This window comes from Pelophylax lessonae, assembly GCF_965119305.1.
Source record: "Pelophylax lessonae genome assembly, chromosome: 11".
NCBI lineage: Eukaryota > Metazoa > Chordata > Amphibia > Anura > Ranidae > Pelophylax > Pelophylax lessonae.
This window is the reverse complement of record NC_138778.1, coordinates 80,162,799-80,188,954: the sequence shown is the minus strand read 5'-3', so window position 1 is coordinate 80,188,954 and position 26,156 is coordinate 80,162,799. Positions and strand designations below refer to the sequence as shown.

At 47.3% G+C, this 26,156-nt stretch overlaps 1 protein-coding gene across 1 annotated transcript in view; it reads right to left on the bottom strand.

Moving 5' to 3' along the window:
- The window catches only part of COASY (Coenzyme A synthase), a 634,994-nt gene that overhangs the window by 349,081 nt on the left and 259,757 nt on the right, over positions 1–26,156 (bottom strand). The window contains exon 3 of the mRNA XM_082272521.1: positions 24,136–24,350. Within this exon, the coding sequence (XP_082128647.1) occupies positions 24,136–24,350 (215 nt within the window). The remainder of the gene's footprint in view (positions 1–24,135; positions 24,351–26,156) is intronic.

Sequence of the window (26,156 nt, the reverse complement as noted above, 5' to 3'; positions counted from 1 at the left end):
TCCTTCTGGACCAGTGGCCATCTAACAAATGATATTCACTAGTACACTGAGTGCACAATGATATCTGTCGACTGAGTGGCAATCAGTCTACACATATACAGGTTCTATTTAAAGGACTAGCACTCCTAGGATTCTATATGTCATTGAGATAGGTACTAGCACTCAGTGTACGAAGATCAGTGTAATATATAGTGTATCGCAGCTTCGTTTGTCCATTTCACTTTACATTACCTATATATAACACTTATATCTCTACACTGAGCAAGTTTCACATAATACTGACATCTCCTTACATTGGTGGGCAGTGAGAAGGATGTCATAAATTAACACAACATAACAGGTGGAGGTAAGTTGTTATTACACTAATGTATTAATAAAAAATGAAAGTATGGGGACCTTCTGGCCAATGACCACCAATGTAAGGTGACATTGGGTGGACCTTGGGTGTGACCTACTTTACAATGTGAGAGGGCTTTTCTAATTTAACTGGGGTGCTGAAGGCCCTGGTATTTTGGCCACCTAGCAATGCCCCAGAGCTTTGAAATTTAATATTTTACTTCTTACATTGTATATAAATTATATTAATCAATATACTTCACATATGGACCCAAATGCACACGTTTCTTCCAAAATGTAGATTATCTTTAGTGAAACATGTGGTGCTTAAAAATAATTACGATATAGTGACCTCGTGAATCAGTTAAGGTGTATTCTCACTATTGGAGCAACTGGTAAACCAAACACACATGGCCAAAATATCACACATATATAACACATGATGAACAAAAAACATGTTGATTTTGGTATGTACGCAAAATATTAAAATACACACTCCTGAATAAATGCAAGATTTTTTAATTGCACAAATAAGAATATATTGATACAAATTAGACTGTATCGGGCAGGAATTGCTGCCAAGAAACGACCCCTCTCCCCACAAAATATTCGACATATTGTTGTCTAACATCACGGGCATTTCTGGATGGCAAGCCAGAATGGGATACTTCCATAGGTGTCATTGGATCAACAGGCCCACGTGGTTCAGCCTCTACACTCGGCCCTGGCATGGCAGGGTCACTCTCAATTGGCTGAAAACGTACATATGTCTCTGCATGCCTGCGCAAAAAATTATGCAAGATGCAGCAACAGAGGACCACATTATTAATTTTCTATAATGCCAGATGGATGGAGCTCAAGAAAAGTCTAAACCTATTTGACATTATCCCGAAGGCATTCACCACTCTTCTAGCACGGGATAGGCGGTAATTGAAAATCCTTTGCTCGGGGGTGAGGTTTCTCAGAGGGAATGGCTTTCAAAAGATGCTCCTCAAGCGCAAAGGCATCATCAGCCACAAAAACAAAATTGAGATCCTCAATTGTTTGCTCCCTGGATGGCAAGTTGAGAGTGCCATTTTGAAGTCGCCGAGCAAACTCGGTTTGGTCAATGACTCCCCCATCAGAATTGCGGCCATTCTTTCAAATGTCCAAAAACAAAAATTCATAATTAGCATTGACAATTGCTAGCATGACAATGCTAAAAAAAAACCTTTGTAATTGAAATAATAGGATCCAGAATTAGGTGGTGGGACAATGCGGACGCGCTTGCCATCAATAGCACCCCCACAATTGGGAAAATTCCACTGGTCCTGGAATTGGCCGGCAACTTCCTGCCACTGCTCTGCGTTGGACGGAAACTGTTGGGAAAATTTTTTAGTAAAATTAGTGCTTGAGCACATCACATTATTACACACACATCTGGCAGAAAAATGCTTATGCAACTTTAAGATAAGAACAACATGAAGGGAATCTTTAGTATTTTGGGGTATGACATCTACATACATTTATTTTTCACCTCCTAATGTCATAATATTGTAATTCACCAGCTACAGCTTTTGTATATGCTGACTTTTACATTTAGCATGGGAGGGTGGGTAAAAGTATGCTTTTAAACATCATTAAGGGCTTGTACCCACTGAACGTTTTTACATCAGAAATTAAACATACACAATCAAAGGTTTGAATGGATGGACTGATGTCTTTAATAAACCTCATAAACTATGTAAAAAAACATTTTTAAAGGAATAATTGGTTCTGGGAAAGTCAGAAAATGACACAGATACAATATACTGTTAACAGGCTATGCGTTTAGGGACACATAGGAGAGAATGCTGGGCTGGTTACTGGGTCATTTTAAAAATGCTTAGGAAAATATATAGCTTTACTACTATGTGCATGAGGCCAGAGGGTAGTTACAAAAAATGGATTTTTGTAAAATCTTACCGTAAAATCCTTTTCTCTTAAGCTCATTGACAGACGCAGTCCTCTTGATTAATATCAAATTGGGTTATACTGCCCTCTACAGGAGTAGGACACTAGGCAGAAGGAAAACGTTCTGGCCACACCTTAGGGGCAGTCCCAGAGGGTATATCCTCTCTCTCCCTGCTACAGGATGTCAGTTATGTCACAAAGCAGTGTCAGAGAATTTAACCCAACCCAACTCAAAAGTAGAGGGGTGGGTACTGCGTCTGTCAATGAGCTTAAGAGAAAAGGATTTTAGGGTAAGATTTTACAAAAATCCATTTTTCTCTGTCGCTCATTGACAGACGCAGTCCTCTTGATTAATATCAAATTGGGACGTCCCAAAGCAGTGCCACAAATGAGGGGTGGGATAACAGAAATCAAAATCCAATCTAGAAGGCCCAACCGGTGCCAACTAGAAGTTTTAAAGGCTCGTCAGACAAAAGGATGAGACTCAAGTGAAAACCCAACAGAAAAAAACCCTCGAGGTAGACCAACGGTCTCCTCAAATTGCGGCCTGCAGAACCTTGCAGACAAAAGAGGCATCCGACGATGCCATCACATCAACTTTATAAAATTTTGTAAAGGTATGAACCGACGACCAGGTAGCCGCCTTGCAAACCTGGACCACTGACGCCTGATGGCGGAAGGCCCAGGAAGCACTAAGCGCCCGAGTGGAGTGCGCCTTAACAGGGAACGGAGGATTCCGACCCTTAATAGAATAAGCCTGTACCACCGTCTGCCTGATCCATTTGTAGATAGTCGCAGCAGATGCAGGCAACCCCTTTTTGGGGCCATCTGTGATCACAAAAAGTGAATGCGTCTTACGAAACGAGTCCGTAGTTTTCAAGTATACCCTGATTGCCCGAACCACATCAAAGGAGTGTAACGCAAACTCCCGAGGATGACTGGCTTAGGACACAGGGAAGGTAACACAATATCTTCATTCAGATGAAACTCTGAAACCACTTTAGGAAGAAAGGATGGATTCGGACGAAGAACCACCTTATCCCTATGAACCACCAGATATGGGGAACGACAAGATAATGCGGCCAGTTCTGACACCCTGCGTGCAGAAGTAATGGCCACCAAGAAGGCCACCTTCTGGGATAACGTAAGCAAGGGAATCTCCCTGACATCCTCAAAGGGAGGTTTCTGAAGAACCGACAACACCAGATTAAGATCCCAGGGCGGTAAGGGAGTGCGCACTGGCGGAGCCAGGTGCCGCACCCCCTGGATGAAATTCCACACCAAGGAATGGGTAGCCAAAAGGTTTCTGAAAGAAAATTGCCAACGCTGAAACCTGACCCTTGACAGTACTCAAGGCCAGCTTCTGCTCAACCCCCTGTTGCAGAAAAGCCAAGATTCGGGTCACCGAATAGGCACGTGGAGGGAATCCAAAGGATTCACACCACGCAATATAAGACCTCCATGTGCGATGATAGACCTTTCTGGAAGTCGCTTTCCTTGCTTTAATTAAAGTAGGAATAACTGAAGTTGACAATCCCTTGTCCTTCAGCACCTGAGTCTCAATAGCCAGGCTGTTAAAGCCACGGGACGTCCGCTACCAACCTGACCAAGTCGGCATACTCGGGTCGACGAGGTCAGTGCGGAACTACCAGGATAACTGGAATTCCCTTCACCTCTATCCTGCGAAGAAGTTTCGGCAGCAACTTGAGAGGAGGGATACTGATGGGGTAGCTGATACTGTCCCCACGGGGCGACCAACGCGTCTGCTGCGTCTGCTCGAGGAGCTCGGGAGCGGGCTACAAACCTCCGCACCTTCCTGTTGAGCCGAGCTGCCAACAGATCCACCTCCGGGGTGCCCCAATGAAGACACAGCTGGTGAAATACCTCTGGATGAAGAGGCCATACCCTTTGATCCAGAATCTGACGGCTGAGATAATCTGCCTGCCGATCTTCCACCCCCGGAGTGAATACCGCGGAGAGAGCCAGAACAAACCGTTCCGCCCAATGAAGAATGCTGGCCACTTCTATGGCCGCCAGGGCACTCTTGGTGCCCCCTTGGTGATTGACATAAGCCACGGCCGTGGCCTTGTCCGAATGGATCCAAACCGGGTTGCCCTGAAGCTGCTCGGTCCAGTAAATCAGACAAAGTCTGATCGCTCTCAGTTCCAATACATTTATCGGTAACCTGGATTCTATCGGAAGAAATTACTTCCCCTGGCTGAGCATCGGAGACCGAAGCCACCAGACCAGAGATTCCCTGGTCCGCTCGTTCAACCGGATCCGATTGTCCAGAGAATCGGGATTCCGATTCCATCTGAAAAGAATCTCCTTTTGGGGAATTCGGGTATGAGACTGGGCATACCGTACTGCCTCTAAGAAGGCCACCATCAGTCCCAGGACCAGATAGTTCAATCTCCTGGTGGGAACTAGGAATGATCTTTGGAAAAAGTGAAGAAAACGTTCTGCTCAAGGAACGGGAACTGCCGCTCCCTGTTGCATCAAGTCCATTACTGCCCCCGCAAAGCTTTTAAGCGATCCGGGAATAGTCGAATGTTGGAAGGGAAGAATCGCACCGGTAGGAGTGATCGAAACTCGATCTTGTATCCCGACCGAATGACCTCGCGAACCCCTTTGTCCGGGATTCTGGAAAGCCATGGATCCGGAAACCGGTGAAGACGTCCCCCCACCCCAAAGATGGGTGGGGGAGCACCTTCAGGCTGTATTGGTCTTATCTTCAGGTTTGGCTGAGGCGGACTTTTGTTTACCCGACCAGCGCCCTTTGAAACCCCCTGAAGGGGCTTTGGAGGGCTTCCCTTTATCGCCCGCCCCAGCGGAATGAACAAACTTCTTTGAGCGGAAAAGGAAGGTCCTCGCCTGTTACGAGGTCCTTTACACTTAGCAGTCTGTGGCAAAAAAATGCTCTTGCCCCCAGTGAGATCCTTTATAATCTCATCCAAGGTGGCCCCAAATAGGCGATCCCCTTCGAAAGGGAGATTAGCCAAAGCTTTTTTGGAACCTTGATCCGCTGACCAGCACTTTAACCACAACACGCGTCTGAGGACCACTGCTGAAACCGATGCACGCCCTAGCAAGGGAGTGGCGTCCAGGGCGGCGTTACAGATGAACTGTAGCCCTTGTATAATCTTCTCCAGCAAATCTGATACTGCCGGGGGGATACTTCTCCCCTTTATGTCCCGGCGTAACAATTTGGTCCATTCTGTCAATGTTTGTGAAACTAAACCAATGGCAACCACTGGCCTAAATGTTGACCCTATCAGGGAAAAAATGGAGCGGGATTCCGCTTCTACTTTTCGATCCACAGGATCCCTAAAGGACGGAGCGTCCTCCAATGGGATAACAGTGGCTTTATTTAGTCTGGAAATCGGTGGGTCCACCACTGGTGGTACCGTCCATTTTTTAAGGAGGGATTCCTCAAACGGATAGCGCCTAGAAATGCGTTTGGAAATAGCAGGGGTTTGTTTCAGACGTTCCCATTCTTTTTTAGATTACCAAAACATTTGGGTAAGGGAAAAACCTTCGCCATTTTAGTAGGCTTGCTGGTACCAAAGGGAATTTCAGTGTCAGCTACCTCTGCCGGTGTAACCTCAAGACTTAAGGTTTCCCGGACAGACATGACTAGTACGTCCACCAACACTTCTTCTGGCGCTATGGCGGAGGCAGAAACGTCCTCCTCACTGTCTGAGGAGACCGTACCCGAGACAGCAGCCCCAGAAGAGGGACCTGCAGCTGCAGTGACCAGCTCAGAATCAGTTTCTTAAGTGTCAGATGAAATAGGGGTAGGCAGGGGTGGCTTTCTTGACCCCCGTCCCTGACAGGCCACCTCCACCCGGGATACCAAAGACTCCAAAACTGCTGATAATTCATCACAAGTGGGGTACTGGAGGGTCCTGCGGCCACCTCGAGGGGATCAGGTGGGGATACATGTGTGGCAGGGTCCATGATTATTCAAGACACTTGCCAGCAAACAAAAAAATAATTGCAAAGAAAAAACTTTTTTTTTTTCTTTTTGTAATCCCCCAGCGCAACAGCGCCCCTCAGTGTTACCTGCTTTGGACCCCACAGAGAGAGAGAGAGAGAGACCCCAAGGGCTAACCCCCTGATGCACAGAAGTTTCACCAACCTGCTCTCAGCGCTGTCTCTTACAGACAGGAAGTATTTTGGATCGTTTTCCCGGGTAAAGGAGGCGGCTCCGCCCCTTTACACCCCTCCTGGCGCCTCCCATGCTACTCGAGGTAGCTGGTCATCTCCAAAATGGCCGCCCCCATGCTGGAGACACGAGGCTACGCCAAGATGGCGGCCCCGCGCGACCTGCAGGAAGATAGCGACGGCCCTGTGGAAGATGGCAGCGGCCTGCGGAAGGTAGTCATCGGCCTGCAGGAAGTGTGCGGCCTGTGGGAGGATGGCGGGCTGCGGGAGGATGGCGGCAGTCCAGGTACAGGCATCGGCCTGTATTGCAACCTTATGTATAAGGTAGGATGCTATCACCCTCTTACATGGCCATCCTAACAGTAATGCCAGCCACTGACTTCAGTCATGGTCCCTTTACAGTGCCCCTCATACAGTGACTTCCTATAGTCAGCTCCCAAACCAAGCCTCCTGGTTCTTATTCACTAAATCACCCTCAAGAGGGGGATCTGTGCCTGTTATAGGATAGAGGGGGGATCCAGGATCATGAGGGTCCGATCATCCCAGGGAGGGGCCAGCGTCCACCCACAAACCCGTCAGGGGGAGAGGGGGAACATTTTACTCACCATACCGGAACAGGCGGGCGCCAACTCCTGACAGAACCCCTCTCCACAGGGGGGCTGACGACCAATACGGACTCCGCGACTCAGTTTCCAACTGGTCGTCGGCGTCCCGGCGAGACGTTTAACTCGCAGGGTCAGTCCCCGTCCAGTTGGACTATGTCGCGGCCGACCCAGCGCGGAGCTAGGGCCTGCACGTGCTCGTAGGCTGACTGGGGTGACCACTGGATCTCAACATCCAGCCCGTCGCCCAGTTTCAGCATACTTGCTTGAAGATCTCACAGGAACAACTGGAGAAAAAAAGCTGCCTAAAATTTTTTTTCTAAAAAATCTTGCCCGGACCAAAGATCCCAGCAAGGAACTTAGGTCCTTACTCCTGACTAGACAGAAAAAACTGACATCCTGTAGCAGGGAGAGAGAGGATATACCCTCTGAGACTGCCCCTAAGGTGTGGCCAGAACGTTTTCCTTCTGCCTAGTGTCCTACTCCTGTAGAGGGCAGTATAACCCAATTTGATATTAATCAAGAGGACTGCGTCTGTCAATGAGCGACAGAGAAATAATGACATTTGTAATTTGATGTACATCCAAAATGATCTAAATTAGGATGACATGACAAATACATGGAATGTAATATAAAAATATGAAACATACCTTGATATAGTCCTTCTGCAAGACTTTGATAGCAGAGCAGGTCTCAGGGATGATGACTGTGGTGAACTTGAGATCCTACAGGCTTCTCCCTGTTGCAAGATATCTAAATGTTGCAATTAGCCTTTGCTCAGGAGTAATTGCAACCTGCATACATGTATCCATGCTTCAGAATATAGGGGGACACCAAGGCAAGAAGACGGTGAAAAATTGGATCCGTCATCCTCAAATAATTCCTGAAATCATCAGGATTATTTTCCTGTAGCTCCCGCAGCAAGGACATGTGGGAAAATTGCTCACGGTTGAGCAACCAATTTTTGGTCCAGGAGGTCCTCTTTTTCTTCTTCTTGCAAAGAACTCGGCTTAGAGCAATTACTCCCAGCTCAACAACAGCAAGAGTAGAATCCTTGTCATCATAATTGCTTCTCGAATGATGTCTCGGAAACTAGCGAAATGTTGTTAACCATACAAATGCTACCGAAATCAGCACGAGATGCCCAGAAAGCTCACGGCCAAAAAATCACTTCCTCTTTTGTAGCGTCGGACGTAGTGACGTCATCTTTTGTCGGTTGACAAAATTCATGTGCAGTCTAGAGCACATTCCAACCAACACACACGCACTCTGGACAAAAGACGGACGACCGGTCGGCGGAAATTCGTTGCGTGTGTACGAGGCTTAAGGATGCAATCTAGGTTTCGCACATATCGATCGTTGTCTGTCTATCTATGGGTTGTGTTTTACCCAATGGTATGCTGCTCATGTATATTATAAATACATTAATTATACTTGATGTTTTCATATATATATGATTATCTACACAATGTTGATTATTTCAGGTGACAGCAATGTATGACACATTCATGTCTTTTTTCATCATCTTTCTTCATTTGTTTGCAACACAATGCTATGGTGCATTCAGCATCAAGTTTTATATATATTTTTTGGTGATGCTTTTTCCGTCAACTTTTATTTTGAGGTACATGTGCACATTTACACATATACACACATATATTGTGGTTTTTTTTTATGCACATAGATTTGATATAGGTTTTTTTATATACCGTACATATATCCTGTTTTTTTGCCTTTTTTCAATTTATTTTCACACACTATCATAAATATTTTGATCATGTTCTTTTTCTGTCAAGTTTATTTTTAGCTTTATTTTTGATTTTATGCAAGTAGATTTGTGTCAGGTTTTGAGTAATTAGTTGGCTAATTGAACAGGGTTGTGTCACCTTCGGTGAGCATTTAAATGTTGGCCTCCTATTCACATTTTGTAGTGAACAAGCATGTAGCAGTCGTGTGAAACGTGTCTACTCTCCTACCCTGCTGTACCTTGTACCACTTATGTGAATAAAGGAACTTCTCTTCATTGGATTCTATGGTGGCGTGCAACCATTTTCTTCTCAGATGCTTTTCTTTGTGGCGAGCCGAGGATCAACACCTACCCTGGATTGTGGATTTTGATTTGCCTGACGGGTGTCATCTCTTTTTTTTAAAAAAAGGGCTACCAGGCCCATAAAATATAGTACCTAACTACAGTAAATCACTGAAAAAAATGCATCTGTCACTGAGCTAATGATCCCCCATGTTACAATACATATTACTGTAATACATTTGTGAAAATCCTTACCATTGAAGAGTAAAGTCTAACTGAATTTTCAGGAAGTCAGCTCTCTAGTTCAAAAGATGCAGTATCTATTCTGCCAAGGAGGAGGTTTTACAGCAATGATTACTTCATATCCTCTCCTCTCTCTTTACAGAAAAAGGAACAACATTTCCCATGAACCTTTGGGAATTGCAGTGAATGTGGGTGGGTGCACTAGGCTTGTACATGTTAAATTCAACATAAATTACGTCCCTCATTCTCCAACTCACCCACTTCAACATAAATCACGCCCCTCATTCTCCAGCCACACTGCTGAGCACAAAGACAGATGACAGTCTTATTAATGTAAAGCATGTAAAAACAAAACAAAGGAATCGTCCAGCGAGAGCGGCCAACAAATAATAGGATTCCTACCACAGCGCCACTAGGATAACGCCACCACACTTTAAGTGTAGTTAGCACATAAAAGAATAATATATGATGCTGGCTAACATTAGCAGTACATAAATAAAAACAATAAATTCCCCATACAAAGAAAATTCAAAATGCAGCGCATCAGAAAAAGTTCCAGAATGTTGCAATAAGCATGAGGTGATTAGTGCAAGGGCATAGATGTAACTATATAGCATTCCTCTTCGTGACAGTCCTTAAATGTACACGTAGGCATATGCAGACCACCACACCGCGTGAAGGGAAGGGTGAAGACCCCGCAAGGGGGGAACACTTACCAGATGCCTGGTAATATAAAGCGTATCAGGCCAATCTTTCAGCCAGCTGTATTTAAAGGTGTTCCTCAATAGCCACAGCGGGGGTAGGAGTCCATGTAGTAAAAAAGTAAAGGGACCATAGTGTAAAACCATACACACTAAGCTTTATTAAATTCATGTAAAATTTACACATGTAAGTTGAGTATGCACACATGAAAGGAAACTCCTCAGTGCATTGGGTGATCAGTCCGGGCAGCAGAGGACCAGTTCGCCGTCTCAATAGTGAACCTCAACTGTGTCTTGCAGCGTGTTACTCACACACATCCACAGCATCGCTTCCAGGTGTCCGGACAAATGGGGCGTGTCAGTTGTCAATCATTGCCGTACAGCCAATCACCCCGACATGTTTCGTCACATCCATGAATTGGCTGTACGGCAATGATTGACAACTGACACGCCCCCGTTTGTCTGGAATTCGCATTGGCGAAAGGATAATCAGTACAGGGGTTGAAGCAGTGAGGGGAATCGTGAAAAGCCGGCTAACAGATCATTGGTGCTGGGTAGAGGGGGGAGCATTAGAAAGGAGGGACATCCCTAGGAATCCCTAGGGATGCCCCTATCCAGCGTGGTGACAGTGTGTGATTCTCCATTTCTCTCCACTATGATCTTGGAGGGATGTTTCCACTTATACGGAAGATTATGATTCCGCAGCGCTTTTGTAATGGTGGAAAGTCGTCTGCGCATATCCAGGGTATGTTTAGAGAGATCCGCAAAGATTTGCACAGCGGAGTAGGGATCAGGGAGCTTGCCCAGGGATCTAGACTTTGTCAAAAGAGCTTCCTTAGTTTGGTAGAAGTGCACACGCATTACCGTGTCACGTGGTATATGCTGAGGGAGAAAAGGGGGCTTTGGGACCCTGTGAATGCGATCAATAGTCAGTTCCAGAGTCGCTCCTGGTAGTATAGCAGAGAAAACATCCAGGGCAAATTTGTGTAGCTCAGCAGGTAGCACAGTTTCAGGTATACCACAAATTTTAAGATTATTTCTTCTGGACCGATCCTCCAGATCTGCAATTTTTGCTTTGAGCCAGCGTCGCTCATCAATATTTTCTTCATCCGCTTCTACCAAATCGTTAACAGTGGTAACTATATCAGATATTGAGGATTCCACATTGTGTACCCTGTCTCCCAGAGAATGAACTTCTGCAGAGAATTTATTGGCAAGCGTCACAATGTCAGCTTGAAGGGAGGTATGGAGGGTATACATCATGTCTTTAACAGCTGTGTCCATGATGGGCTGGCCTGTAGTGGGAAAGGCTGCAAAGGGAGAGGTCCCGAGGGAGATGGGCAGCAGTGGATTAATTGAGCCCCCAGGAGTTGAGGCCTGGTCAGTGCTTTCCAGTCTCATCTTTGATTTGGCTGAGCTGCTACATGATGGACTGGAGGGTGCAGAGGTGTGGGGGGAGAAGGTACCTGGGTCTGGCTGGTCTTCAGAGGAGGCATCCTCTGGCAGGTCTGTGTAGTGCACCCACTGCTTCCCTGAGATGGCAGGGTATCACGAACTTGGTTGGAGGCTGAGGTGACGAGAGGGCTCCCCTTGCGGCTGAGTGCAGAGCACCCCTGGAGATGGTGACAGAGGGTGCTGTGCCCAAAGGTGCACGGGTTGCCTGCCGGTGTGTGTCAGGAATCGGATCCGCAGTAGGAAAGACAGTCACTTGGATCACTGGAAGTGCAGGCAGGTTAGTGCAAATCAAGGTCAGAAGCCAGGCCGAGGGTCAAACACAGGTAGTCAATCAGGAGCAGGCAGGGAGAAGTCCGTAAGGCAAGCCGGGTTCAGAGCAGGAGAAAGCCAGAGCAGGTCAAGGATAGTAGCCGGGTTGGTAACGGGTAATCAAACAAGCAGGAGTTTCAAGGCACAAGGAAATCAGGTACTAGCTGAAGATAATCCAGCAATGAATGGCAGCCAGTGCTGAGTTTAAATAGGAAGTGGGTGTTGATAACTGGCACTAATTAGGACGTCCCACATGGCCATTTTGGAAATTAGCATATATGTCATTCCTGACAGTCCTGCGTGGCCATTTTGGAAATTTGCATATCTGCCATTCCCTGACAGTCCCGCGCGGTCATTTTGAAAATTGGCATCTTTGCCATTCTTTATCAAGTTCTTCCCTGACAGTGCCCCCCCCCCCCCCCAAGGGGCAGCCTCCGGATACCCAAACGTGCCTGTTTCTCCGGAAATCTGTTAAAGAACTCCTGAAGGAGTTTAGGGGCATGTACATTACTTGCTGGTTCCCATGAGTTTTCGTCAGGCGGGAACCCCTTCCACTTAATGAGATACTGCACTTGTCTTCCTCTTCTTCGACCATCTATAATGGCCTCCACTTCAAATTCTGTGTCCTCCCCTACCGTAACCGGAGGTGGAGGTGGCTCCTCCCTGTTAGGAAATGGAACTAGTCACTGCTGATTTATGTAAAGAGACGTGGAAGACTGGGTGTATCTTATAGGAGTTGGGAAGGTTTAATTCAAATGCCACAGGGTTAACTTCCCTTTTGATTTCAAAAGGTCCAATAAACTTAGGACCCAATTTCCATGAGGGACAAGTGAGTTTGATGTTTGCTGTGGAAAGCCAAACTTTGTCTCCAACCTTAAACATAGGATTTCCCTTCTTCTTTTTGTCAAAGTGCCTCTTATAAACCTCTTGAGCCTTCAGTATTGCTTCTTTAAGGGTCTCGTAGTTGGACTGTATAGAGGCCACCCTATCCTGGACTGCCAGTACTGAAGCCTCCGGGATGACGTCCGGCAAAAAGGAGGGATGGAACCCATAATTTGCCCAAAATGGGGATTGATTCGTGGAGGCGTGAACCGAATTATTATATGCAAATTCGGCACATGGAAGAAGAGATGCCCAGTTGTCCTGGGTAAAGGTAGAGAAACATTTCAGGTATAGCTCCAATGTTTGATTGGTCCTTTCTGTTTGTCCGTTACTTTGTGGATGGTATGCGGATGACAAACAGACTTGGATTTGTAGAGTCCTGCACAATGATTTCCAGAATCTGGAAGTGAACTGCACCCCTCTTTCGGACACAATACTACTGGGTAGTCCATGTAGTCGGACAATTTCTTTAATGAATATATGTGTTGTATCCATAGCTGAGGGGGTGCCTATCATAGGCATGAAGTGAGCCATCTTGGACAGTCTGTCGACTACTACCAAGATGGTGGTGAATCCGTCTGAAGGGGGCAAGTCGACAATAAAGTCCATTGATATCATCCTCCATGGCTGTTCCGGAACAGGGAGAGGTCTCAGCAAGCCCCGAGTCTTGGTATTGTGACCTTTACTGCGGAGACAAGTTACGCAGGAGTCCACATAATCTTTACAATCCTGTCTGAGATTGGGCCACCAGAAGGATCTTTGAACAAGATCACACGTTTTTCTTACGCCAAAGAGGCCGGTAAGGAGGTGATCATGACAAGCCTTCAGGACTTGGGGTCTTACTTCAGGAGGGATGAAAAATTTTGTTATCATGCCATAAGAGATTTCCATCTCTATGTAATGCCAAGGTTTCGGCTTCTGGGTACTGGGCAGAGGCTTGCTTGATAATTGTGCTTAGATCGGTTTGAAGCAGCAAAAAGTTGTGTGGTGACAGGATCGTGCTGGGAGTAGGTGTTTCTGAAGTCTCTGGGAACATGCGGGAAAGAGCGTCAGCTTTCCCATTTTTGGATCCTGGGCGATATGTAAGGTGGAAGTTGAACCTGGAGAAGAATAAGGCCCATCGGGCTTGCTGTGGTCTGAGTCGCTTGGCGGTCCTGAGGTACTCTAGGTTCTTGTGGTCTGCAAGGATAATAATGGGGTGTGTAGCGCCTTCCAGTAGGTATCGCCATTCCTCCAGTGCCGACTTGATGGCTAGTAGCTCCCGGTCACCCACATCATAATTCTTCTCTGGTGGAGTCATCTTCCTGGAGAAGAAAGCGACGGGGTGAAGCAGGGCCTTGAGCCCCTGGCGTTGAGACAGAATGGCTCCTGTAGCAACTTCAGAGGCATCTACCTCAAGAACAAAGTGCAAAGCTGGATCTGGGTGTTGCAGTACTGGAGCGGATGTAAAAAGGATCTTAAGCTGATCAAAGGCTAACTGGGCTTCCTGAGACCATTGGAACCGGACCTGCTGGCGGGTTAACTGGGTAATGGGAGAAATGATTGTAGAAAAGTCATTGATAAAGCGTCTGTAAAAGTAAGCAAACCCGACAAACCTCTGGATGCCTTTCTTGTCAGTGGGAGCTGGTCAATTGATAGTAGCAGCCACCTTCTGTGGGTCCATAGAGATCCCTTCTGTGGAGATGATCAGTCCAAGAAACTGAGTGGACAGTTTTTCAAACTCACACTTCTCTGCCTTTGCATACAGTCCATGTAGTCTTAATGTGGCCAAGACCTTTTTTACATGCACCCGATGAAGATCCAGGGAGGCAGAGAAGATCAGAATATCATCTAGATACACTATTACAAAGTGATCTAGGAACTCTCGAAAAATGTAATTTACTAAATGTTGGAAGGTGGCTGGAGCATTACATAGTCCAAAGGGCATGACTAGATATTCAAAGTGCCCGAAGCGGGTCCTGAAAGCTGTCTTCCACTCATCTCCCTAGCGAATGCGGACCAAGTTGTAGGCACCGCGTAAATCTAGCTTGGTAAAGATTCGGGCAGAACGGAATCTTTGGAAGAGTTCAGGGACAAGAGGGAGTGGGTAACGATTTTTCATTGTAATTTTATTAAGTTCCGGATAATCCACACAAGGTTTCAGTGAGTGGTCTTTTTACTGGACGAAGAAGATGCCGGCGCCAGCCGGAGAGGAGGAAGGGTGAATAAATCCTCTCTCGAGATTTTCATTGATATAATGGCGTAGAGCCTCCAATTCAACTTTGGAGAGAGGTAAAATTCGCCCAAAAGGAATCTCCGCACCTGGAAGTAGCTCAATAGGGCAATCATAAGGCCGATGAGGTGGTAGGGTATCAGCCTTTTTCTTGTCAAAAACATCCAGGTAGGAATGATAGGCTGGCGGTACTACTTGGCTAGTACTGGTGATGGGTTGAACAGACAGAAAAACGGGAGGCTTGCTGATTTCGGGGACAAAGCAGTGCTGCTGGCAGTATTCAGAGTTGAAGTAGATTCTCCCCGATGGCCAATCAATTTGAGGACTGTGCGCCCGGAGCCAAGGAATTCCGAGAAAAATAGGGAACATAGGGGAACACAAAATGTCAAAACAGAGAAATTCCTGATGACCAGAGTTCGTCCAGGTTAGGATGGGGATAGTCTCCTGTGTCAAGGGTCCGGATCCGGGAATAGTTCCATCAGCTAGATGGACTTCAAGTCTCTGCTTCTTATTCCTAAGCGGTATTTCTAATCTTTTTGAAAGGTGATGTCCCTGAAGCAGCTGCATGCTCCGGAGTCGAGGATTGCCTGGGGCGGGATCTCCCCTTCCGCCACCTGCAACGAGATGGGTAGGACAAGGTGAGCAGGAGGGCATCCAGAGACCTGGAAGTAGACAGGACATTGAGGAAGGCACTTACTAGGTCTCATGGGACAGTTGCTTAGGAAATGTCCAGAACCACCGCAGTACAGGCAGAGATTGGCCTGTCGTCGCCGTAATTTCTCAGCAGGGGATAGGGTACTCCGTACTAGTCCAATCTGCATCGGTTCTCCTTCAGCAGCAGGAGCAGGCGGAGATTTAAGCACAGGTGCCGGTGAGGGTGGAACCCTGGGGAGCATCCAGGAAGGCCGGTACGTACCAGTCTTTTCAGACCTTCGCTCCCGCAGGCAGCGATCAAGCTGAATGGCCAGCTTAATAAGATCCTCCAGGGTGGCCGGGGCATCAAATTCGTCCTTAAGACTTCAGATAGAACAAGCCGGTACTGGTATTTGAGGGCTGCCTCATTCCAGCCGGTATCTGCCGACCACTTGCGGAAGTCCACAGTATAGTCCTCCACTGGGCGTCGCCCCTGTTGGAGGTTATGAAGGGCAGTTTCTGCAGTCGTCACACGTTGAGGGTCGTCATATAATTGTGCCATGGCATCCAGGAACGTGGAGACTGAATTAAGCACCAGGCTTTTCTGCTCTAATAGTGAGCCCAAGACTGGGGGTCTTCTGAGAGTAGAGATATGATAAACCCCACCTTCACAGACTCCAGGGAGAAAGTCCTTGGGCGGGAGGGCAAAATATAACTGGCAGGCGTTCTGGAATGCCCTAAACTTCCGTCGGTCCCCGGAGAAGCGTTCGGGGACTGGAACTCTGGGTTCCGGAACTGGCATGACTACCGAGGAGGCCAATGCAGAGTGTTCTTGGGCTGAAGCAGCTGAAGCAGAGGGTGCAGCAAGTGGATTCTGGACGTTTGGTGCAGCAGATACTGCAAGTTTCTGTAGGCGACCCTCTAATTGAAAGTATCCATCTTGCAGATTCTTCACTGCTTGGGTAAGGCCGGCGACCTGCTGGCACAGAGCCTCTAGCAGGGAAGCACCTCTTTCTGCCTCAGACATAGGGCTGGATTATGCTGTCACGAACCTGGTTGGAGGCTGAGGTGACGAGAGGGCCCCCCTTATGGCTGAGTGCAGAGCACCCCTGGAGATGGTGACAGAGGGTGCTGTGCCCACGGGTTGCCTGCAGGTGTAGCTGTGTCAGGAATTGGATCCGCAGTAGGAAAGACAGTCACTTGGATCACTGGAAGTGCAGGCAGGTTAGTGCAAATCAAGGTCAGAAGCCAGGCCGAGGGTCAAACACAGGTAGTCAATCAGGAGCAGGCAGGGAGAAGTCCGTAAGGCAAGCCGGGTTCAGAGCAGGAGAAAGCCAGAGCAGGTCAAGGATAGCCAGGTTGGTAACGGGTAATCAAACAAGCAGGAGTTTCAAGGCACAAGGAAATCAGGTACTAGCTGAAGATAATCCAGCAATGAATGGCAGCCAGTGCTGAGTTTATATAGGAAGTGGGTGTTGATAATTGGCACTAATTAGGACGTCCCACATGGCCATTTTGGAAATTAGCATATACTGTATGTCATTCCCTGACAGTCCCGCACAGCCATTTCGGAAATTGGCATCTTTGCCATTCTTTATCAAGTTCTTCCCTGACACAGGGCCCGGAGCGCCGGCGCCATCTTGTCGGCCACCTCGGGTCGGCTGCGGGAAGAAAGCCGTCAGTTTCCTCAGCCCCTTCTCTTTGCGCTTGCGGGACATGTCCGTGATGTGTCTCTGCTGGCCGGAGCTGTAAACAGCCGGGAATCTTGTTCTTTTTGCTGAGGATGGCGCTGGATAGAGTCGTCAAGTGGCGGAGCGGGAGATCAGGCGTCCATCTCGGTCCCGCGCTGGCTACGCCCCGCTCTCCATTACCTTTTTATCGCTAACTCATTTAATCTACTCGCCATTGCCGAAACCTGGCTTCATGAATCTGACACTGCGTCTTCTTCTGCACTATCCCAAGGTGATCTTCTCTGAACTCACTACTCCCCCAGACCCAGTGGGCACAAGGGAGGGGGGAATCGGGATCCTTCTAACCCCACATTGCAATCATCTTTTCTCTCCAGCTCTCTAAGGATAGCTGTAATCTACCGCCCGCCTGGACCAGTATTAACCTTTCTTGATGAATTCTCTGCCTGGCTACCCTACTGTCTCTTCTGAAATCCCCACAATTATTCTCTGTGACTTCATCATCCCTATTAATACTAACACTCCTGCCACTTCCAAACTTCTCAGTCTAACCTCCTCCTTTGACCCAAAGCAATGGATACATGCTTCTACTCACGCTGAAGGCAATATTCTTGACCTTGTTTTCTCCTACCTATGAACTCCATGCAACCTCTCAATCTATCATTTCCCTCTCTCTGATCACTACCTTATTAGTTTTACTCTCTCCCTTTTCTCCACCTCCTCTCCCTCCAACTGCCTTACAGTTACCCGTAGAAACCTACGCCATCTCAACCCTTCTCTGCTATCGACCACCTCTATCCTGCACCAACCTAGCAACTTCTGTCTAAAACGCATTACTTTTCAAGTCTGAAAAAGTATAGCCGTGCTCTTGAGCACCTATGGCGTAAGACTAGATTTAAGAAAGATTTCAACCAATATAAATCTGCCCTCCAAAAATACAATTCCAGTCTCCACACTGCCAAGCAGACCTACTTTATCACGCTCATTAACAACTTATCTCGTCCCCGGCAGCTCTTCTCTACCTTAAATTCTCTACTATGTCCTCCACTCGCTAAGATCGCCAATCAGTTCAAACAGAAAATTGATACAATTCGCGAGGAGATCTCTGCTGTTCAGATACCTTCCATGCTTTACACTTCATGACCACAGACACAATCACTACTCCCCTCATTCAACCCCACCACTACAGATGAGGTTACTAAACTACTTGCTAACGTCCAGCTATCCACCTGTCCTCTGAATCCTGTTCCCTCACAAATGCTACGTTCCCCCTCCGGCTTTATTCTACACTCTCTAACCCACATCTTCAATCTCTCCCTCTCTTCTGGCATCTTCCCCAACTCTCTAAAACATGCACTAGTGAGCCCCAAACCTAAAAAGCCCTCACTGGACCCAACCAATCTTAACAACCTATGCCCTATCTCCTTGCTTCCGTTTTTATCCAAACTCCTTGAACGTCTGGTCTACAACTAACTGAGCCACCACCTTGCTGAGAATAGCCGTCTGGATTTCGGCCTCAACACTCCACAAACTGCTCTCCTACAACAAACAAACAATCTATTAAACGGCCAAAACCAATGGACACTATTCTGTACTCCTACTCCTGGACCTTTCTGCCACCTTTGATACAGTTGACCACCCCCTCCTCAAAAAACTCCACGCCTTTGGTCTTCGTGACTGTACTCTTCACTGGTTCTCTTCCTAATTATCCAAGCGCACCTTTAGTGTTACTTATAATTCTACTTCCTCCTCTCCTCTTCCTTTCTCTGTTGGGGGTCCCCCAAGGTTCTGTTCTTGGACTTCTCTTATTTTCAATTTACACCTCCTCTCTGGGTCAGCTGATAGCCTCCCGTGGCTTCCAATACCATCTCTATGCTGACGATACCCAAATCCATTTATCCACCCCTCAGCTCACTCCCTCAGTCTCCTCATGTATCACTAATTTACTAGCAGATATATCAGTCTGGATGACACACCACTTCCTCAAACTCATCTATCCAAAACTGATCCCGTCTGCAAATGGAACCATCTTCCAGGCAGACCCGATACATTTTGGGTCCCAAAGTCTCTGCGATGATAGCAGGAAGCCAACGATGGGTTGGAAGCGCCATAAGATCGGGCCCATACCTTTTGCTGGGCTGTAAACCGGGGAATTTCGTCGTGTTCGACCCTCTTGTCTTGGGACTGCCATACATGTTCCTGGACCGTTTGAGGGCGGAGCATGTCCAAAACAGCCCATGGCTGCCGACCCAAAAGAAGTTCAGCTGGAGTTTTCCCAGTGATTGCATGTGGTGTGGTTCTGTAAGCAGACAGGAAGGAGTCCAGCTGCTGGGGTGACAGGGACTGTTGTTTACTTGTAGCCACAGTAGCTTTGAAATAACGTTCGAAGGTCTGTACAAACCTTTCTGCTTGACCATTTGTAGGCGGGTGGTAAGGTGCGGTCAACTTGTGTTTGATGTTGTGGGCAGTCAGAAAACTCTGAAACTCCTGGCTTGTGAATTGTGCACCGTTGTCTGTGACAATTTCTCTGGGGTATCCAAACGTAGCAGCGAGATGCAACAGTATGGAAATCGTCACCTTAGTCGTCGGCTGGGTAACAGGAATGACCTCAGGCCACTATGAATGGGCATCAATAATGATCAAAAAGGTGTGTCCTCTGATCGGGCCTGCAAAGTCCAAGTGTAGGCAAAACCAGGGAACCGTGGGCCAAGTCCAGGGCTGGACGCACCCTCGAGGAGGGTCTCTTGCAGTTTGTGCACATCCAGCACACGCATTCACATATGTCGTGATATCGGAGTCGAGGTTCGGCCACCACACATAGCCTCGAGCTTTTGGATTCATACGTGTGCCCCCGGGATGACCAGTATGTAGCAAGTCCAGAATGTGTCTCCTGAGGGTCTGTGGAACGATCACTCGGTCTCCCCATAAAACACAGTTGCCAGCCACAGTTAATTCCAGACGCCTACGGAAGTAAGGTTCATAATCCTGTGTGATAGTTGCCGGCCAACCGTACCGTACCCAGGAGAATATTGTCTTAAGGAAGGTATCCTTGGCTGTATGGGCTGCTACTTCCCCGGAAGACAGAAAGGACAGGCTGGTGTAACGACAACTCTTGACAGGTGGAGAAGAGTCTGTTAATGTCCTTGTCAGACGGGACATGGCGTCTGCATTAGCATCATGGCTGCGATACTGGATTTTGTAGCTATATGCTCCCAAGAATAGAGCATAGCGTTGAAGACGGGCCGCAGTCGTCTGGGAGATGCCTTTGTCAGGGCTAAAGATCTGAAGGAGTGGTTTATGATCAGTCAGTATGGTGAATTCCCTACCATACAGGTAAAGATGAAACTTCTTAATTGCCCATATGAGCGCTAGAGCCTCTTTGTCAATGTGAGAGTAATTGCTTTCTGCTTTTGTCAAGGACCTGGAGGCGAATGCCACAGGTTTCTCTGACCCATCTGGTAAAACGTGAGATAGTACAGCCCCTAGACCTTAGGGTGAGGCATCACAAGCCAAGGTGAGAGGCCTTTGGAGGTCATAGTGCACGAGCATGCGTGACGCCAACAGCTTTCACTTAGAAACTTCAAAAGCACGTTGGCATGCAGCCAACCAGTTCCATCTGGAGTGTTTCTCCAAAAGCTTGTTTAATGGAAACAAAGTGTGTGCTAGATCCGGCAGGAATTTGTGGTAATAGTTCAGCAAGCCCAGGTATGATCGCAGCTGTTGGACGTTGGTTGGGGCTGGCTTCCATGGTGTGTATACCCTCTGCATCCACAAGGTGGCCACAAAACTCCAATTTAGGTACCATGAATTGGCATTTCGCTAAGTTCACTTTTAGACCCTGCTCTTGGAGTCTCGCCAACACAAGCTCCACTTTACGCTTGTGTTCCTGGTCCATCAGGCCCGTGATGAGTATGTAATCTAACAGGCACTGTGTGAAAGGAATGTCCACCAAAATCTCATCCATTTTGCGTTGCCAAATGGCTGGGGCGAAGGCTACCCCAAACACCATCCGATTGTATTCATACAGTCCCTTGTGAGTGTTGATGGTTAGAAACTTGCGGGACGAAGGGTGGACCTCAAACTGTAAATAAGCTTGCCTGAGATCAAGCTTGGTGAACTTTTGACCTCCTGCAAGAGGCAAAAATGTCATCTACTCTGGGTAGAGGATACTGGTCTGGTCTATCTCCAGTTGAGAATTTAGTGCCATGCGGAAATCGCCGCAAATGCGCAAGTCCCCATTCGCTTTCTTTACTGGTACAACTGGTGATGCCCACTCACTGTGCTCTACCTTTGAGATGACACCTTGTTCCTCCAGCCGGCTTAGTTCAGCTTCCACACCTGCTCGGAGTGCGAAAGGTGCCGTCCGAGCTTTGAAGAACTTAGGCTGGGCATTGGGTTTCAGCCTGAGTCTCACACAGTCATGCTTTATTTTTCCCAAATGGTGATCAAAGACTTGTGGGAATCGCTGTTTCAGGGATTCCACCCATCCCTCTTTATCTCTTGATGGGATGGTCACGGTGTTGCAGGGGTTTATGGCGATGTCTGGAATGCCAAAGTGAGCAATGCAGTCTCTCCCAAAGACAGGGGGTCCCCCATGTTCTAGGATATACAATGGCATTCTCTTTGTCTGACCCTTGTAGGATACCTGTACTTTCACGTACCCCAGTGGGTGGAGTATCTGCTTTGAGTATGTCTGCAGTTTGATTGGTGTTGGACGGACAGTTGTTCGGATCAGAAGTTTTCTCCATTGTTTCTGGGTGATAACTGAAACTGCTGCTCCTGTGTCTACATCCATCTTGAGTTTCTTTCCTTCCACGGTTACCTCTACAGTCATTGCTGAGGGTGCTGAATGCATATGTTGTATGTCCAATCTGTGGAGCACTTCCTCATCCTCTGATTCAGATGACGATGTATATCTTCCCACCATATATGCCTTTGTCCTGGTGTTCAGAGGTTGTTTATTTCGCACCTTCTTACTCCGGCAGACTCGTTTCAGATGGCCTGCCTTACCACAATTATGACAGAGCTGATCCTTAAACCGGCAGACTTTGTGATCATGGTCTGTATTCCCACAACGGTAGAAAGCTGACTCCCGGTTTGGTGAGGGTCTATAGTTACAGTTAGCTGCTGTTAGCTTGACTGCTTTTCTGAAAACTTCCTCTTTAACCTCTTCCCTTCTGCTCTGGGGGTTCAATGCCTCTATCTTTCACAGCCATTTCCATCACTGAAGCTATCTCAATTGCCTTTGTAAGGGTAAGATCTTTCTCTGTTAACAGTCTCTTTTGGCTAGACTCACTATTTAGTCCCATGACAAACTTATCCCTCAGTGCAGTCGGTAAGTACTCCCCAAAAGAACAGGTTGAGGCTAATCTGCGAAGGGCGAGCACATAAGCCTTAATATCTTCACCCGGCTGCTGCTGCCGCTGAAAGAACCGGAATCTTTCTGCAATCTCCAGTGGTTTAGGCTGGAAGTGATTCCCTAACAGTGTTAGGAGCTCTGCCAAAGTCTTAGTTGCTGGTTTTTCAGGGAAAAGGAGATCCCTAAGAGTGTCATATGTCCTAGCACATACCAGTGTCAGAAATACTGCTACTTGCCTGTCGCCTGGGATGGCATTTGCATAAAAATATTGTTCTAGTCTCTCAATCCAGGAACTCCACGTTGTCTGTTCTCCATCAAATTCACTTAATGTCCCGATCAATGACATTTTCCTGCTGAGCTCTGTGGGTGTTTGTATCCAGCTGAAAATCCAGAGTTTTTTTCCTTCTTTTCTTTTCTCACACGGACAGTAACCTTGTAAATCCCATCCTCGTCGCCACTGTTATATTCTCCGTGTTGTGAGAGACACAGGACTCTGATCTGGAACAACTTTTGTTTATTCAGTACTCTCTGTACACTACAACAGGCATTACAGGACAGCTCTGTATAACCACACATCCCCTACATGTCTCCAAGATGGCCACTCTGCCCCTTGTCATCACTCCTGGGTGGAGCCAGCCTTAAAGTGACAGTACATGTGAAACCCTTCAGGTATAACACATACCATCATGAATGCTGCTGCCAGACTCATCCACCTTACCAAACGCTCAGTGTCCGCTACTCCTCTCTGTCAATCCCTTTACTGGCTTCCACTCACCCAACAAATTAAATTCAAAATACTAACAACATCTTACAAAGCCATCCACAATTTAGCCCCCAGCTACATCACTAGCCTAGTCTGTAATCAATCTCTTCGTTCCTCTCAAAACTTCCTGCTCTCTAGCTCCCCCGTCACCTCCTCCCATGCTCACCTCCAAGACTTTTGCAGAGCCTCAACAATCCTATTGAACTCCTTACCCCAATCTGTCTGATTATCTCCTACTCTATTAGCTTATAGACAATCCCTGAAAACCCTCCTTTTCAGAGAAGGCTATCCTACCCACACCTAACAACCATACTTCCATTTTCTCCATCAGCTCATCCCCCACAGTTATTGCCTTCTGTTTCACTTGACCCTCCCTTCTAGATTGTAAGCTCCAACGAGCAGGGTCCTCTAATTCCTCCTGTATTGAATTGTATTGTAACTGTATTGTCTTCCCTCATATTGTAAAGCGCTGCGCAAACTGTTGCTACTATATAAATCCTGTAGAATAAGAATAATAATTACTTTAAGAGCTAAGCAGGGAGTGTGTCCTTCACCCGACAAATTCTTAGGACTGTGATCTAATCAAAACATTGGAGCTCTATATCATTTTACAGACAGCTGTTTGCCTTCTGCTGTCTGCACTTTAATGCATTACATTTTTCAGATTTATGAAATTCCCAATCATTCTTAATTTTAGTACTGAAAGAAAATAAAACCCACTTTTACAAAGTAATGTCTACTATTGAACTAAAATAATCAATTTCCTAAACAAAAATGTACAGCAAAACAAGATAATCTTTCATAAAGCAATAGGCAAGGATTACATTTTCTAGACGCCTCCTGTTCACAGAGAGTCCTCCCTTACGAGTCTCTTCACTGACCACAATGCATTTCAGGTCTGGGTCAGTTATTGAAGGGCCATAAGGATCCGATATAGGTACTATGTCATATAAAAGAGAGGGCTTCACATCGACCAGGAACTGAGCCAGTTTATTAGCTCTCTTCTCATAAGGCTCAATCAGCTCCTTCAGCATCTTATCTGGAAAATAAAAGAGCGTCAGTTAAAGCTGAACTTTGTATTTGAATTTCACAAAAACAGCATTAATCCCTAGTTGCCCAGCCAAAATGTTAGCAGCATCAGCATGCGTCAGTTAACTCAACAATAATTCTATGACTAATTTGCACACACCCAAATCATTTTTATAGAGATTTTTAGGAAATATAAGGTTTTAATTTGGAATTTTAAACAGGAAATGGGTTTGGCGCTGCTCTGTGCATGTCCCTATAGTGTTAGAACCAAAATAAAAAAAAAAATTATATATATATATATATATATATATTAGTGCAGGGGGGCGTGGCTTGGACATGAGCATCTCAGGAGTGCTCCGATCCGTCACCCTTACAACTCAGCTAATATCGATCTTTTTCTCTAAATATGATCTCGGCTAAGAAGCGGAAATCTCCTCTACCGACACCCGCCCACCCAAGCAGACCGGGGAAATTCAGCGTTTCTTCCCGAGTCCGGGTTCAGTGACTCCAGCCTCCAAGATGGGCGCGACACGTGGAGGGCCACGGGTGGCCTCACTCTCTATTAATTCTCCGGCCTCTCCAGTGGTCTCTTTGGGTTTAGAGACGCCGTCGGACATCCCAGCGGACTTCAGGTCGGAGGGACGGTTGACTGCCTGCCAACCCCTGTCATTACGTGCGGATGCAGAGCTTCTGTCACTTCTCTTGGCCCTCCCTACCAGGGCTGACATTGAGATGCTAGCGGACTGGATTGAGGAGACTCAAAAGACGGGTTCGTCAGTCGCTGCGGGAGGAGATGCAGACGGTGGCTACCCAACTGATGGCTGGGGAAGGCCTCTCTATCTTTCCCGGAGGACAGGGTGAAAATGCTTGAGTTGGCCCAGGTGACCCAGGGTGAGACTGCGATGGCTATGCAGCTGCAGCTGGAGGACAGAAGCCGCCGCAACAACCTTCGCCTTAGGTATCCCAGAGGCCACTTCCTTCTGAAAACCTGGCAGAGATCGCTGCCACGGTCTTCCACCTATTGCCTGATTTGAACATTCCTGAAAGGCCAGAATTCGACCGCATACACAGAGCTCTGGGCCCGAGACCGTCGGATCCGGCTAAGCCACGGGATGTGATCTGCCGCCTTCACCATTACTACCTCGAGGAGAGAATTCTGAGCAAGGCATGGGAAACGGGTGAGGTGGAATTTGATGGGGCTTCGATCAAAGTGTTGCCTGGTCTAAAGCGACTCTGCAGCGGAGGGCTATTCTCCGGCCTCTCCTAGATCTGGCCCACCGGTTGGGTCTGACCTATAAATGGGGCTACCCTCTCTCGACGACCTTCAGGAAGGATCAGCGAGGTTTCACTCTCTGCACACTAGGCGATCTGCCCTCATTGTTCACCTTCATGGGTGTGGAGCCCATCTCTGTGCCGAACTGGTTACTTCCACTGCTGGGGTGGGGCACTGAGAAGACTGTACCGGCGCCGGGGAGAGGTTTACCACCTAGACCGCAGAGAGCTAGAAGATTGCACACATCGGCGGTGGAGGAAGCACGTGGGTTAACTTTTGATCTGACTGACCAACTTGGCTTCCATTACTCTCATCAGTCTGATGGCTTTGTTCTGGGACTTGCCACTCTCACCCACGCTGTCAGTCTGGTATGCCATGGCTTAGACTCCTTTTGGTTAATAACTGCTCCTAGGAGTCCACCTGCTGGGGCCGGTGGAATTCTCTCATTATCTGCGGAGAAGAGTTTCATCATTGGAACTTATCCATGCTTGGGAGTGAGGGGGGGGGGTATGGAGGGGGTGGCAGGAATTGGCATGAGGGGGC